Source organism: Pangasianodon hypophthalmus, chromosome 12 (genome assembly GCF_027358585.1).
Source record: "Pangasianodon hypophthalmus isolate fPanHyp1 chromosome 12, fPanHyp1.pri, whole genome shotgun sequence".
Classification (NCBI taxonomy): Eukaryota; Metazoa; Chordata; class Actinopteri; order Siluriformes; family Pangasiidae; genus Pangasianodon; species Pangasianodon hypophthalmus.
Genome location: NC_069721.1, coordinates 15,353,612 through 15,370,044, shown reverse-complemented (window position 1 = coordinate 15,370,044; position 16,433 = coordinate 15,353,612). Strand labels below are relative to the sequence as shown.

Here is a 16,433-nt window from a genome sequence, read left to right as displayed (position 1 = left end):
CTTCACAGTTATTGTGTGTTTGGGGTTTCATTTAAAGGGTAAACAACTTAATTTTTTGTATGCTTTGATGTAATTTACATTCTTGATATTGAAAAACTAATTTTAGTATATTATTCTTTTCCATAGTGGTGTATGGAATAATAGATAGACACCAAGGAAGTGAAAGATAACGATAAAGATATAGATAACGATGAAAGTTGCGTACAAAATGGAAAGGGAAAAAAAGCCAACAGGTGGCGCGAGTACTAAATGAAATACGGTTTGGTGCGAGTGACCTATGAGAAGTGTGAAAAGGAGAATGGAAACCGCAGATGTGGGAGGCGGTGATGTAGAAGGGCAGCGGAATGAAAACACGCAGCATATTTACCACATCACGGGCAGCACAGCAGCCATTTCACAGTATGGAGCTTTACACACACGTCGCTTCTATGTGATCTAAACTTCTGTAGAGGTGAGTGAAAGAATTCTTCATTTCTCTGAATACACACTGAAGTCGGGAATGTGGATTAAACTTGTTAACTACCTTGTTGTTAAACTGACAGCAAGTGTATTTTTTAAACACCGGGGTTGGTAAAGTTGCTTTTCCCTGACATTCCCTGCACATTCGACAGTCTCTCTCTTCTGTTTGTCAAGAAATAAACACACACAAAGGACAAAGTGTGTATTTTTTTATTCTGGAGTGGACAGAGAACCAAGTACAACTGAATATATTTTTACATGTTCTCTCGTTCAAGCTAATGTTTCAGAAACGCAGGTCATCAGCTCTTTATAGTAAAGGAGTCAGTAAGGGACCGTCTAAAAAGTGCATGACATGGACAACTGTTTAAGGGTCACTAAAAATCCAGAAACTGAGATTTCCATATTCTGAAGGTTGTAGTAGTGGAGCATAAGACTCCCTAGAAGTGCAATATTACATTATATTACATTGCATTACTGTATAAGTACAGAAGTAAATGTTATTTATTTATTTATTATTGTTATTTATTTTGTATAATTTATTAATGATTATTAATGATACACTTATTTTAAATTAGTGATTACACATAAACTCACTGAGCCACATAAAACTTTTGTGTTTGTGTAAATGGTCAACATATTGGCGTATTTGACATCATAACACTGTCGAAATTCATACTATAAACCTGCCTGTTTTCTTTGTTATTTTAATGATGGGACTTCTAATTTGACCTGTAACAAGTATGTTTTTTCCAGTTCTGCCTTTCATTACAGCCCTGCTGTGCTTACACACTTTTGGTACTTTTGACTTCATGTGAGGGGGCTGTTCTGGTTTGGGCTTCCCTTCTCCCTCAGAAACCCCCTTATTCGTGAAACAAACAACAAACAGCTCGAACACACTGCCTTCTTACAGTTTAGCAGTAGACATTCAAGCTCAGACACAGTGTTTTAAAGCTTCTGTAGGGGACATTAGCTAATGCATGCTTTAAAAGTCACTACTAGTTGCCAGATGATGTCAAAGATTCATTTGCATATTTATTGATTTTTATGAATAATTGCATATAAGCGCTTTGAACAGAATAGAGTTTTATCAAAATAGAAAATAATAGATTATACTATCATTATATGTTTTTACCCTGCTGGAAAAAACCCCCCCAAAAAAACAGAAGCAATCCTCATAGAATTTGTAATGGTTTTAATGGTTATAATGGGAATTGTATTGATTTTAATGGGAACTGAAATGGTCTCTGTGAGTCTCTACTGATAATTTGTTGCCTTCTATTGATGGCATGTTATGTCTAGTGGATACCATTAAGGACCAGTAATGGTAATGGTTTTAATGGTTAGCTGATGGTTTGTAATAGTATTTGTAGTGGAAACCATTAGTGTTTCTATTGTTTTTTTTTCAGCAGCGTAGGTTTGGCACTAGGCTCTTTTTTAAACTAAAAGTTGCTAAAAGTAAACAACTTTTAAACTAAAGGTTGTAAAAAGTAACCAGCTCTAGTGACAGTCACTAAGTTGGCACAGCTGTTTCCTTCCCCTTCCGAAAACCCCTTACTTGTAAAACAAACAACAAACAGGTGCAAACACACTGACGACTTCTAGTTTGGCATTAGCTGTCTGAGGTCAGACATCTGCCTGACTTCTAGTTTTTCGTAGAATTATTTTTTGAAGTTATTTTTTAACTTAAGCCCACACACCTAACATGTGCCTCTGACTGAGTGTCACACTTAACTGACTGATTTAATGATGCCCTTGTGAAACTCTGTTTCAGACTTCAGAGTATTCTTCATTCAAAAACATGGATTACGAGAACCATAATGTTGGCTTAGAACTACTCTTGGCGCACATGAATATTGGAGACATCATCGAGGCTGTGGAGAGGCTCTGCTCGGACAGAGAGGACGAAGAGGAATCGGGCGAGTCACTTGTGGAGGGTCTTTCAGGAGATAATATGGATGAAAACGAGCTCTCGGATGGCACAGCCTCGCCTGGCCTGGTTTCCCGTGTGCAAAATGGCAAAGTGAGGTACGGCAGCGTGGCGGACCTGCTGGCATTTGTCAACATGGTGTCCAACACACCTGCCTCTACACTTTCCAAGCTAGAGGAGGAGCTTGGGGTACTGCTGAACAAGGTGAGGAATGGGCTCTACAGTACAACACTTTTATAGTCAGTTTATAGTCTATCATTGTGTCTGAAATGGCACCCCTGTAAAAAGGTGGATTATGAGTGTTCTGCATCCCCTAGGCTTGTAGTTCAAAAAGTGGGGTACGTGAAGCATCAGTGGAATCTTATGACTTTTTGAAAAGACATTACAGTAGTAGTGAATTTTTTTAATGCACATGGTAGGCTTCAACAGTCAGAGATGTTATAGGATCCCAGAGTTGTCAGAAGGATTCCTGGCAGCAAAATGTTTAAGAAAGCAGCCAGTGAACTTTCCATTTCCTCCTTTGCAGTTTTGATATCTTTCACTCCTAAAATTCCATAATGCAATAAATCAGTGTCTGAGAAATGTACCCTAGCTTGTACAGAACACCCGTAATGCACTATGCTGGTGGTGGGGATTAGTGACTAGACACAAGATCAGTCACAATGTATGTCTTAAAGTGGTTCAGGATAACTTCCTGTCTGTTCTTTACTCATAAGAACCCGTTAGCTTGTGAGTATTTGTGACTCATTTTGGTGCTTGGCACATACTGTTGTAAACTAGGGCTGCTCTTTGGATGTCTTTGTAGCCTTTATTTCAGAGTTTGAATTGATGAATAGTTGCAGTGTATGTTTCCATGAGATTTTTGTTGCAGCCTCACATCTCACCTCCCTTTCCCGTTGCACCCATATAGACAGACATGGTTATAAAAGAGGGCCGCTATCGCATTGATTTGGACGTGCTCCTGTTTCCGTGGAGGCTGACCTACAAGGCTCCAGGCTCAGGCCACATTCCCAAAGGCTCTTTTGGGAAAGTCCACTTGGCCCAGGACATTGAAACACGCAAGCGGATGGCATGCAAACGGGTGAGTTCCTGCAGTTCCAGGAATTTATGTGCTGTCTGCCAAAGTTTTTCTGTTTCCCTCCCTTTCAGTTAATGTCTTCCAGGCAAAGACACGATCTTTTTTTCCTGTCAGCAATAAGACACTTTTTCCCATCAGCTCATTACTGTGCATCCTGTTTGGCTGCAGTTTTAAAAAGTTGTGATAGTGTAACAAAAATAGTGATGTGTTAGTGTGTCTCTTTTCACACTGATTCTGTTTCTAGGAGTCTATTAGTAGGTACAAAGCTGTTGCATGGTTATAAGTACTTAGTCACATACTTCTAGAGATCATGTGTGCCCTCATGCGACATTCACAAGGACCACGAGGGCATGAGGAACAGAAAGGCAATCTGCTGCAACAATAGGTGTTGTTGCAATTAAAGAATATTTCCTTAAGAGGAAGAGAATGTGATAGGAAGGGACCCGATTTGCTTAAAAGGCTCTTTGGTGGTTGGTTTTTTTTTACTGTTAAACCTACAGATGCTGAAACTAGAAACCTGACAGGAACTTATTCAGTTAAAACAGACATCCTACAGATGGCAATCAAGCCTGACCACTACACTGTACAAAAATACAGGCGGATTACAAATATTTGTGGTAAAAAATTTAAATAGAAACCTTTATAAGGATCATAGATTGAATAAACATCAGGAATGTACAGTTTAGTGTTTAAACTTTATATAGATTTATCTGTTAGAAGTTATTCAGACCTAGAAACCTTTCTCATCAATGTAACAGTCAATTCAAGGCGTGAAGACTGAGCTTGCTTCTCGGATCTCAGATAAACTTCCTGTTAGTTCTTCACGTGGCCTTTGGGAGTCCCCTTGTATGAGGCCACAAGTGTTCCTCCACAATTTCCCACACCGTTTTTAACATACAGCACCAAACATGGCCAATTTGCATGCATCGTGTAAATTTCAAGTTTAGGTTTTAGTAGCGTTTCAAACCCAAGTATGCATGTAACCTAGCTAAGAATATATAGGTTCTCATTTATTTAAGCTTTTGCCTGTCTCCATAATCATACGCAGATCCCTTTGGAGCACTTTAAGCCAGCAGATGTGGAGATCCAGGCTCGGTTCCGTCATGAGAACATCGCTGAACTGTATGGGGCTCTGCTGTGGGAGCAGGGTGTGTATCTCTTCATGGAGGCCGGAGAAGGTGGCTCGATTCTGGAGAAGCTGGAGAGCTGCGGTCCGATGAGAGAGTTCGAGATCATCTGGGTCACGCAGCAGGTTCTGCGTGGACTGGAGTATCTGCACTCGCACAATATCATACACCACGACATCAAACGTGAGTCTAATGCACTTACATTCATGATCTGATATTTAGATGATATTTATATTAGATGTTAAAAAGAATTAGTCCGTTGATAAGTAAACAAAGTCATACAGAGGATTTTGAAGAAAATGGTCCATTTCCTCTGGCTCTATTTCATCCTATAATGTCTAGAGTGTATTTTTCCCAGTTCATTGCAGTGAATAAACAACCACCAGGTGAAAAGCTCAGCTACTAGTATTTACCAGAGGAGTTGCAGGAAATCAGACCAGTTGTTGAAAACAGTGGTAAATTGGTGGAGAGGGCAGTGTGGCACATTTTTCAGCTACAGATTTGACAACATGTCTCTTTGGCTTTGACCGTCTTTTGTAAGCCATTTCAGATGCACAGAAAAAGAAGTTTGCAAGGCATGATTCAGGCCTAAAAGTCTTTGTTGTTGTTTGTTGGAAATGCACTGCACAGACATGTTCTCTTCTCCAGACATACAGCGTCCTTAAATAAGTGACATTGTAAATGGTGCGTTGTACCAACACAGTCAATTTCAGTTCATATTCGCTGCACCGTCACAGTAAGCTGTTCTGCTTCTGCACCAGCAGGTTCAGTCTCTCTTCCTTTCTGGCTGTCTCAGCTCCTTTAGATTCTTCTAAACTGTAAATGAAAGTCGTGCTCACATTAGCTGAGTGGCTTTAGTGACTACTGTCAGAGGTGATTAATCATAAAGCAATCAAAAACAATGCATAAGTTTCTGTGAGGTGGCTTTTACAGGTTTTAACTATTTGGGATATTTTTTTTCGATTTTCCCTAGAAAATAGAAAGCATTGGAAAATGGAGCATTCTGCATGACTGTTTACTTCTCTGTTTAATTCCCAGAAAATCTAATTAGTAAACACAGTAGCTCTGTATTGCATTATATCACCAACTAATATTCAGTAAAGAAGATATTGTAGAATAGTGACTAGGGTTGCAGTAGTAACTGTGGGTTTCTCTGTGCACAAATTAGACCTGCTGCCCATTACTACTGTTCTTGTTATGTGCAAGTTGTGCATTTACCCAAACAAAGCTCACAGATTTTTTTTTTTTTTTAAAAAAAGGAGGATATGCATTCCTATGAATCCTCTAAGCTTATTTCAGGTAAATCAGATTATACCCCTGTCTGGTAAAGGCCAGGCAGCAAATGAGCAGGAACTGGAATCTAGGCCAGTGTTAGGAGGAAGTGGTGCTGTGTTTTTCTTAGCTGTTTTGTTCTCTGTATTTTACCCTTTGAACAGCCTGGAACCACAGCCTAACTCCGTGATAATAAAGTAAGAAGTAAGGCCAGAAGCATTCCCTTTCCTTAAAGTCAGCCTGAATGCCAGTGAAAACCAAGAACTAAAACTCATGACCTTTAGACATCTGGAAATTCCAGCTCAAGAGCGCTTGAGAGCGAGAGAGTCAGAGACAGCAGGGAGAACAGAGTGATGTAAAACAAGTGATGGGACACAGTGTTCTGTACAGTGGTGTATAGTCTTGGCCTTTGGCTGGATTTTTGCTTTGAGATTAAACTTGTTATTGAGTGCCGTGGAAATTACGTCTCTGTGAGGTTCTTTCAGTCCGGCAGTTACTGCTTCTCTCACATTACAGTGAGCGACAGCGTCCAAGTCTCATGTCATCCATGTATCCTATTTATCCTCATCTTTTTCCTTCCCTCTTTCTCTCTCTTCCTCACTGTAGCCAGTAACATTGTGCTGATGTCTGCCAAAGCTGTGCTGGTGGATTTTGGCTTAACAGTGCAGATGACGGAGGATGTGTACATTCCTAGAGACCTCAGAGGGACTGAGGTGAGTGTGTTTGTGTGTGGGCGAACAAACATAATTCATATTCAAATAAAAAAGGCACATATGATTCATTTCATGCTGGCAATTGCAAATATATTAACTTGTTACAAGAAATAGGATTTAACAGTTTTAGAGAAGCTCCCACATATACTGAGCACATGTTTTTAGTAAGAGATAACATTTTGTTTTTGAAAAACATGAATAAATAGACATCAGATTCTTTATCTATATTTACTTTGTGAAAAAAAACTTCAAGGTTAATGTCTTTTAAATCATCTTTAATTAGCAAACCGATGCCAAGACCCCTATTAGCTTCACATGTCTCGATTACTCCTATGTCTTAGTGGGAAACTCCCAGGCACATACACACACACACAGTTTTGATCCTGCCTGGAAAGTCCACTGTGCAGATGATTTGCACTTTGCTGACTGGCAGACTCTGAAACTCCCCATCTGTTCCATCTGTTGTTAAATGCTTCATTCCTTTTCCGTGATAATTTTAGTAGGTTTAAGTCCAAGAGATGAGTTTATAGTAGTGGAGGAGGCTCATGTGTTTCTTATGCGATCATGGATTATGTATTTCTTCTTGATTATCTGGAAAACACTAAGTTACATACAATTGTATAATCTTCTGTTCAGCAGAAGGAAGTAATCATCTACAAAAATGTCCCTCTAAAACTCCACAGCATGCAAAGTATAGGAAAAGCTGAAGTTTATATGACTATACAAAGTGTATGGCCAGAAGAATTAAATCTCTGATCATAGTGTTTTTTTGTTTTTTTTTGTATCTGTCCAGATGTATATGAGTCCGGAGCTGGTTTTGTGTCGAGGACACAACACAAAGACGGACATCTACAGCCTGGGCACCACCATTATTCACATGCAGACTGGTAGCCCACCGTGGGTGAGGAGATACCCACGCTCTGCGTACCCCTCGTACCTCTACATAGTGAGTACACACTATGATGGGTTTTAAATAGGGGCTAAAATGCAATAATAGATGTTTGATTTTTATACCACAGCTCTGTTGAATTTTTGGTTCTGATTGGTCAGAAGGTGTTTGATTAATGTTCTGTAACAGTAGCTCTGACAGTATCTGACAGTATATATTAATGAGCTGGTTCTTATACATGATCATTTCTTTGGTAATGGCTCATTCACGGGGACTTGAATGGGACTTGAATGGGACTCCCTTTTGAGTCTGGTTCCTCTTAGGGTTTCTTCCCCATGTTATCTCAAGGGTTATTTCCTTGTTACTGTTGCTCCTGGCTTACTCGTTAGAGCTCTAAATCTACATCTGGTTTTCTGTAAAGCTGCTTTGTTACACTGTCTCATGTAAAAGACACTATACAAATAAAATTGAATTGAAGTTGTAATTAATGTTATGTTTCTGCATCACTATCTACAGTTTTTTAAATGCTGAACACTAAAACTAGCTGAAAGTAGAAAATCAGTACACTTCCATATCAGAGTAAATCAGAGTAAATAACCAATTAACAACTACACACATGAATAAAAGTGTGAATCCGACTGTGTACAGTATATGTATGTCAGACGTACCGTTTCTGTGACTGTATGGAAGCATTGTCCCGACTGTGGTCAGATATGCCTCCTTCATATTACAACCACATTACACAAACCGAAAACGCCCCACTGGTGGAGGTTATGACTTTTTATCTCCTACACTCTTCTTGCAGTGGTGCAAATCTGATTCAGTTTCTTTCAGTTTATCATTGTTCCTCTTAAGTTCACTCAGTATCACTGGGTCATTTGTATTTCTGCATTGGGACTAGTTCTCCTTTCCATGATCTAGCTGGTCCTTTTTTTCACTCTGCATACGCTCACTGTGAAAGGTTTCTGCAGAAACCATTTGTAGCTAAAGTCTCGCCTTTTTAGTTCTGCTGTTTCAGTCACTGGGCAGTAGTTTGGACGAACGGTTATACGTGATGTTGGACATAAAAAAAAAAAAAACTTGAATCATATACACTGTTGGAAACATCACCGAAGAGCTGTAGCCAGGGGTTACTTTGGGATTTAGGTGGTGCAGGATTCCTACTTCATAGTATCATTCGATTTTTCTGTTATTTTATGGAGTTCTTAAGATTGATATATAGAAATATAATCGTATTTGGGTATGGCAAGGCTTATCTAGCGTCAGGCTTTAACAAAGAAAAGACATACTACGTGTTTCGATTTTTTTTTTTTTATCCTCCCTAGTGTACGATTTAACTTCATCATGGAGCCTAGCCCAGTACTCTGTCATTAAACTATTGTAGTGACTGTAATTAGACAGACGTCAATGCTGTTGGTTCTGGTTTTGTGGCTTTGTTTCAAAGGCATTTGCTACAGTTATGGTCACAGTCTTTCATGATCTCAGCAATATTGAATTGGGGTGATATTGCTTTACATAATGTTGTTCCGTGATGTCAGAGTTGTTGTCACACCTGGCCACATGCTCGGTTTCAGTGAACTGACGTTAATGGTGTACCACATTGTTACAGCCTTACTGCTTTCAGTTCCCTAATATTCTTCTTTCTGCGTGCAGATGTCAGTGACTTGCATTATAATCAGCTCTGCAGCTACAATCCTGTTTGCTTTCATAAATAATTTGAATATACTTATGTCTCTTTGTCTCTCTGTGCAGATCCATAAGCAGGCTCCTCCTCTGGAGGACATATCAGAGGACTGTAGTCCAGCAATGCGAGGCCTTCTGGAGCGAGCACTGGAAAGAGTCCCATCGCGGAGGAGCTCTGCCACAGAGCTCCTGCATGAGGAGGCCCTCCACCCTTCACGAGAAGACCAGCCTCGCTGCTGGAGTCTGGACTCTGCTCTTGGAGACAGCACACACCCACTCTTACGCCAACACAGTCAGATGAATGATAGCACGCAAGGTAAACACACAGTCACATACTGGAACATCCTGTCAGTCTAGTCATTTGCATTCCTTCACCCTTTCTCTTGTTGTTTTAGACTCCTCGTCACTGTACACTGAAGATTCTGGGCCGTTTAAAAGAAAAGGTTCCCTCTACTTAGACCTCGGAGCGCTGGCTGGCTACTACAACTTCGTCCGGGGACCACCGACTGCAGAGTATGGCTAGAGGAATCCTGAGGTCTTTTTGAGTGTACACTTAGTTTGTGTTTGTGGGACTTGTAGGACATGTATAAGGTACCACAGTCCTGAAGATAGAGTACGTATGGACTGTATATAGATATGGAACCTTGTGCTTCTTCATTAGTGGCAATTCAGTCACCTCAAGTACCAATTAAAAGGGTCGATTTGCTTGATGATGGGCTGGAAATTACATGTGCTCATTCAGTCCACAGTTTGGTATGGAAACCAGAAGGAGATGACTAAAGCAGTGTCAGCGGTGTTGTAACTTACGTACTTAAATATCATATGTTAATGATAAAAAGGCAAAAAATCTAAATCATTGTCACTTTGGGAATTGTGTACAGCTCATCTTCCATTAAAAAAAAAAACTTGTCCATAAAGAGTATAAAGGACTATAAAGGTGAAAAGTTTAATAGTGCTGCATTATAGTTAAGCTACTCAGACGTGCATGTAAGTGGATTATTGGGTTGATGAGACACTGATTAACATGAAAAAAATCCTGATTTAATACTTACTGTCTCTGGAAAATGGGTTATCACTCATTTTAGCAGTGATGGATTCACAGTTTTACATTCTATAACCTCGAGGCTGGACCTTCTCAAGACTACTCAAGATTTAATGGTGTAATTACACGCCAGTATATGTAAAAAAGTTAGTCTGGCTCTCTACAAAATCTTTTGTAGAGTAAAAGACAATATAAATATAGTAAAAAAAAAATGTAGCTGAAAGCTTAAACATGAAAGCTTTTAGAAGTTTTGTGATGTTTTATAGTTGAAGGACAATTGAGACATAATCCTCCAGGTTCAATAAGTCAACTATACACACACTTTCAATAGGATATGCTGGTTCAAATCCTTTGTTTGTGTACTGCAGGGATTTCCAGTCTTACTGCAGAAGGGCCAGTGTGGCTGCAGGTTTTCATACCAGACAGTTTGGAGTTATGCCTGATCAGTGCGTTTTGGTCTTCATACAATTATTAGGTGTGGATCCTGTTTGGTTGGAATGAAACTCTGCAGCTATACCAGCCCTTTGTGGATAAGATTGGACACCCTTGGTGTACTGTATGTGCTTCATGTGTATTGCACTTCTGTTTTGTTGGGCACAAATAATCATTATAATACAGTACAGGGCATTACAGAGTTTAGCATTATATAATTCTTAGTTATTTGCATTGATGGGACACTGGATGTCTGCCCACATTTGTGTTTTCAGTACTATTTTCAGATGTTCCTGGAAAATGTTAGGTTGTTGTTCCTGTGGAATGTGTTTTTGTTGAGTACTTGCAGTGCAAACGGTCACAATGGTTCATGTGCTTTAGACAAGAATTACAACACAGCTGTAGTGTGGCACGTACAAGATTCTGTAGTAGTTTCGTGGCCTCATTTAATCATACACATAAATGTTCTATATATGTACTATTCTGCCAGTAAAATGTTTCTTATTGTGTCTTTTTATTTTTCATTTTTTAGTTTGGTGAGTCATTTTCTACACCATGAGTCTGGTATGAATGTGCCCTGTGTTGAGATTCTGCAAAGTACATAGATTATGAGCTTACATTTTATTGAGATGAGCATTGGTTTTGTTTATATTTTTGTAAGTGTTGATGAAGTTAATAAAGTTTAAAATTGAACATCTCCCTTTTTTGGTATGTACAGTTTAAGCTTTTACACAATTCTATTCAGGTAAAAACAGTAATTGCATTAGAACAGTTACATCCTTAGAAAGTTCAGTGGAAAATCAGTCAGTTCTGTAGAAACAGAGTCATTCAATTCTGGAAAGCACACAGACCTGTACAGTTTACAAAACCAAAAGTGTTCTTATCAAGGACAGATTTCTGCCCGTCAGCTCTAGCAGAAGGGAATTATTTGCAATACATTTATATGAAATGATACCTATGTAAGAGAAGTTTCCCCACTGTAAAGTGAGTCAGCCAAACCGTGTGTGACCTTCATTCTCTGACTGCTGTGAGTGTGCATTTCCCTTCAGCTCTAATCTTTTGCTAATATTAGCTTTATAGATGTACTGTATTTGCTGCATCGATACTTCAAGCTTAAACATGCGTACCAATAAGAGTACACTTGCTTTTCTAGTGTTGTCGTTTACTTCCACACACAAGCATTGATAGTTCCAGTCCAAAGATTCTGTCTCTCTTTCGTGTCTCTTGCTTCACCGGACAGGAACAGAAACTGCAAGGAACTATAAATGTTTAATATAAATATATATAAGAAATGTAAAGGTCATTGTTGTTGAGATAATTTGTTTACCTTGGGTGTTTTTATGTGCCAAAGGATGTACTTTCAACATCATATTTCCATAAATATATTTACATAAATACTAAAAAACTTATTTGCATAAGCAAATTTACGAAGCACAGTTTCCTCAGAGTATTTGCTTCTGTTTGCAGACTTGTAAGCTGGATTTTTTGAGCTGTTCATTCACTAACTGCTTTATCCACTTCAGGGTTGTGATGCCTATCCCTATATATGTTTCTATACTGTGCAAAGGTAAAAACATTCTAAAACTTTTGAGCAAACTTTGTGTTACAACTGTGATATATCTTTGGTCATGCATACCGTATGACCTCTTGCTTTATATACAGTTACAGCCTACAACCAATCAATATAGCTGAAAGTGAAATAAAGTGACACTGAACAGACCAGAGCTATCAAACCAACATCCAACAATTACTATAGCTAATTATTCACTCTTACATTCTAATCTTACTCTAGATTGAACTTTGTCTTACAGCTATGCTGATGTAAATAGAACTGAAGAGATGCATGAGAGAATGTGACAGTATGGGAGAGAAATGGAAAAAGAAAGAGAGAATAAAGACAGAGAGAAGCACATAAAGAGAGAAAAAGGAAATAAAGTGAGAGAATATGGACTGAGAGAGATAATGATAGAGGCCCAGAGTGAGAGCGAGAGAGAGAGTGAGAGAGATACACACGTTCAGTAGAAAAGAACGTAAAGGGAAGTGGGTTTCCCTATCAGTGTTCCACTGACGTCACAGTAACTGTGAAAGTGTATGAGTGTGAGAAGGTATTCCCTGATCTCACTACTGCTTTATTTTAAGAAAGATTCATTATGTGGAGGAGCACAGCTCACATTTACCTTCTCTGTGGCGGAATAATGGCAGAATACATGTGGCAATTTATTTACCCAATGTTCAATCTATGAATCTAAAACAGAAAAAAACTAAATCAGGCAAATGTAAGCGTACACTCAGAAATCTAGAAACTTACACTATTCATAATTTCATGTTGAGGTGGTTTCTTTCCAAAGGTAATGACGATACTACATTATTTAATATATTGCTCTGATGTGAAATAATTTCAGTTACTTTGCTGTACTGTAACTTTCTGGCTTAACTCACTGGTAATAGTTCCACATTTTGTATTCTCACCTTATACCACTCTTCCCAATCTGATATTTACTTGATACCTTGCATGTTGACATTTATCAAGCACTTCCCCCCTATTGGGGGAACTTCATTTATTTATTTATTTATTTATTACACATCATTTGTATTGCTAACTTACAGTTAGCTTATGACATGAAACAGGTGTGTTACAGTGGAGTTGTTGCTTTAAAAATAATGTAAAAAAATATATATATTATTTTTAAAAAACCCATAAGGTATATTTACTCTAAAGCCTGAAACAATGTTTATGAGCTTTTTAAAAGGAAAAACAGTAAAGAATTAAACAAAAATCACAAAAAAAAAAATGCCCAAAACATTTTTCCTTCTCAGCCTTCTCAGTCAGACATTTGCCTATCATTAAAAAGTAAAAGTACATGAAAGTGATAAGTTTACTAGAGAAAAGCATTCTAAACAGATAACAACTTATTAATTTATTAATACAAATATATTAATTTAGACATCAGAGAGCAGAGGGCAGTACAAGATATTTTACCCAAAAGCAAAGGTTCTCTATCTTTTATTTTGTCAGTTCTCATTCACATAACAATGATCATTAGGTATTTTAGTTATTATCTAATAAATCAGGACAGAGTTAGGGTTAGGTAATAAAAGGTAATAAAATGTGGAGCTCATCAGATCACCATGCCTGCAACTCAGAAATGCTTTTTTTTAGAGTCAGAAAATAATAATAATAATAATAATAATCAGAAGTTCAACTGTTGACGTGAATAACCATGCAGCCAGCAGAGGGCAGTACAGGACAGGTTTTATCCAATCACTCTCTATATGGTCCAATATAGAAATACACTAATATATATAGTGCTTTACAGAAATATATCAATTCTGGATATAATTTTTTAATTTATAAATTTGTCCCTAATGAGCAAGGAAAAAACCCCTGAGATGACATGAGGAACAAAGCTTGAGAGGAACCAGACCCAAAAGGGAAGCCATCCTCATCTGGGTGACACCGGATAGTGTGATTATAAATCATTTCTCTTCTATAACTGTATACAATAAAGTCAAAAAATGCAGCTGTGTAAACAGGAACTTATGAGCTTATGAGCAACTTATGAGTATGAGCATCAGAGATATTTCTGAATTCATTATAGTTTTAGCTTGAAGTCTATTGTGTTGGTTATCAACTGCTCAGTGACGGTCACAAGTGCAAAACTGTGCATAGCAACTGCAGTTCTAAGGCTATCAAAGGAAGAGCATTCACAGCCATCTTTGTGGTTTCTATGTGATACCATCCTCAGCAGCAGGCCCTGTAAAAAATTACACAGTATACTCTGAATTACTGTACTAAGAACTGCACCAAGGATACATATTGAATAAGTTAAAACATAAAAGGGATTGTACTTAAGCTATCTTTACTGTCCTTATTTACTGCCTCTGGGTGGGAGACTGAGACACATTCAGCAGTATCTCATCCTTATCCTCCTCCTGACAAAGCAATATTTTGTTTATTCCACATTGTTATCTGGACACTAATCTGCCTTGCTCATTTTTCTTTTCTTTTTTTCTTTTTCTTTTTTTTGCTTATGAGTGAATTTCCTTATGCACAGACAGATAGCCTGTGGCATGGCACCACCAATGTTATTGTAAGCTACTATGTACAATAGCCCTTTTTTCGATGAGCAGTTAGCCAGAGACACACAGTCTCCTATCTGCAGACTGTACAAACAAGAGAGTCACCAGGATGCAGTTATTACTTTTCACAAGCCATACATGCTTTTTTACTAACAAACCAACCAAAACTAAGCCATCCAGACCTCACAGTCCTGTTTGTCACCGATGATTGGACCGCAAGAGTCAGGGCTCTACTCACTCATCACTTTCAAATATTTATCTGAATAGAAATTATTTTTATGCCTCTCTTGCTAGGTTTATTTTGTCACTTGACTGGGATTGTTGTGTTCATGTTGGACTTTCATTATCCAGCTTATGATAGGACTTTGAAGTGCTTCCAAATGAAAGTGTCTGCTTGAATTTTAGAACTGATCTTGCCATTTTGTCAGCTTTTGCCATTTGGTCTGTGAGCAATTGTCCTTTTTCTTATATATTGCTTGAATTTAAGATGTAATGAAGGAAATTTATCCTAGACCCTCACAGCAGCGCACATTTCTGCCCAGAGTCCAGACATAGACTTTAATAAAGCAGAGCCAGTGCACACTATGTTCATGTTCTGAATAAATGAATCATACTTCATATTATTATTTTCTTTGCCTCCAGCTAGAATGTTCTGGGCCTGGTCTTTCTCTCTCTCTCCCTCTGTGTGTGTGTGTGTGTGTGTGTGTGTGAGAGAGAGAGAGAGAGGTTGCAAAAAGAGCCAGATTTGTCTCTAGGGCATTATACTGCATCCACAGATCTCTGCCCAGACGTGAGTAGTGCCAGCACGGCTGGTACTGCCAAGCTGAGGAGAGGGTTACGGCCTAGTGTGTGTCATATCCTGACTCACTGAGCTAACACACACTATGGGTAAAGTCAACATCTAGACAATGCCAGCATGCTGGTTGTGCCGTCAACACACGCAAATCCACTTCCAGTCACAAATACACTTGAACGCACGCACACCCTAGACTGATTCTACACTTTCATCTCTTTCCAAGAGTGAAATAAGAACTTGTTCTCTTGTTAAAAACACAAAGGTAAAGCCTGAAGGCATTTTAGATTCATGCAGTTTTTTTTTGTTTGTTTTGTTTTGTTTTGTTTTTTGTTTTTTTTTAATCTGGGATATGCATACAGTTTTTTACTTATACTTGGCTGCAGTGAAATGGTGAACATTCACACACACATTAACTGGTTCATTCTTAAATTATACTCTAAGCCCTGCACTTGGTCATGCTGACAAAGTGTGGCTGTGCTACACTAATTCTCAAGTCCACAAGGATGTGTTGGTGTAAAATGAAGAATTTGGGACAAAACATTATCACAGACTTAGTGTGTCATTTCTCATTTAAATGCTTGTGCAGTGACTGGTGATACATTTGTCATTTTTCATTCAGAGACGAATGACGTTCACAGACATTTTGTTATTTTGTCATGACTTCATGACACCAAAACAGAAATTTCACAAGAGCACATAAAAAAATGACAAAATCAGCATATGACAGGAGCACAAATGATTAGGTTATAGATAGAATTTCATAATTTATTGTACTTGGATAATAAGCAATGTGTTAAACAAAAAAAAACATTTTATGATGAAAATATCTTTCTCTTCATCAATATTTTGTACACTGCTTTCTCCTTTCAGTTAACCCATCTGCTGTGATTGGTGCCAGTATCACATGGAGCTTTGGATACAAGACCACTGTTGAG

At 38.3% G+C, this 16,433-nt stretch overlaps 1 protein-coding gene across 1 annotated transcript; it reads left to right on the top strand.

The window, feature by feature from the left end:
* Positions 1 to 25: 25 nt before the first annotated feature.
* Positions 26 to 11,315, top strand: map3k8 (mitogen-activated protein kinase kinase kinase 8). The gene is made up of 8 exons (XM_026915795.3): positions 26 to 451; positions 2,231 to 2,590; positions 3,297 to 3,467; positions 4,513 to 4,774; positions 6,470 to 6,576; positions 7,370 to 7,522; positions 9,218 to 9,464; positions 9,544 to 11,315. Exons 2-8 carry the CDS (start codon positions 2,258 to 2,260, stop codon positions 9,669 to 9,671), a joined length of 1,401 nt encoding a protein of 466 aa, XP_026771596.1. The 5' UTR covers positions 26 to 451; positions 2,231 to 2,257; the 3' UTR covers positions 9,672 to 11,315.
* The last annotated feature ends 5,118 nt before the right edge of the window (positions 11,316 to 16,433 follow it).

Excerpts from the sequence above, each read along its gene's own strand:
- map3k8 (XM_026915795.3), top strand. The coding sequence starts at position 2,258 with ATGGATTACGAGAACCATAATGTTGGCTTAGAACTACTCTTGGCGCAC. Across the intron at positions 2,591-3,296 it reads TTGGGGTACTGCTGAACAAG|ACAGACATGGTTATAAAAGA; the intron begins GTGAGGAATGGG and ends GCACCCATATAG. Across the intron at positions 3,468-4,512 it reads AGCGGATGGCATGCAAACGG|ATCCCTTTGGAGCACTTTAA; the intron begins GTGAGTTCCTGC and ends AATCATACGCAG.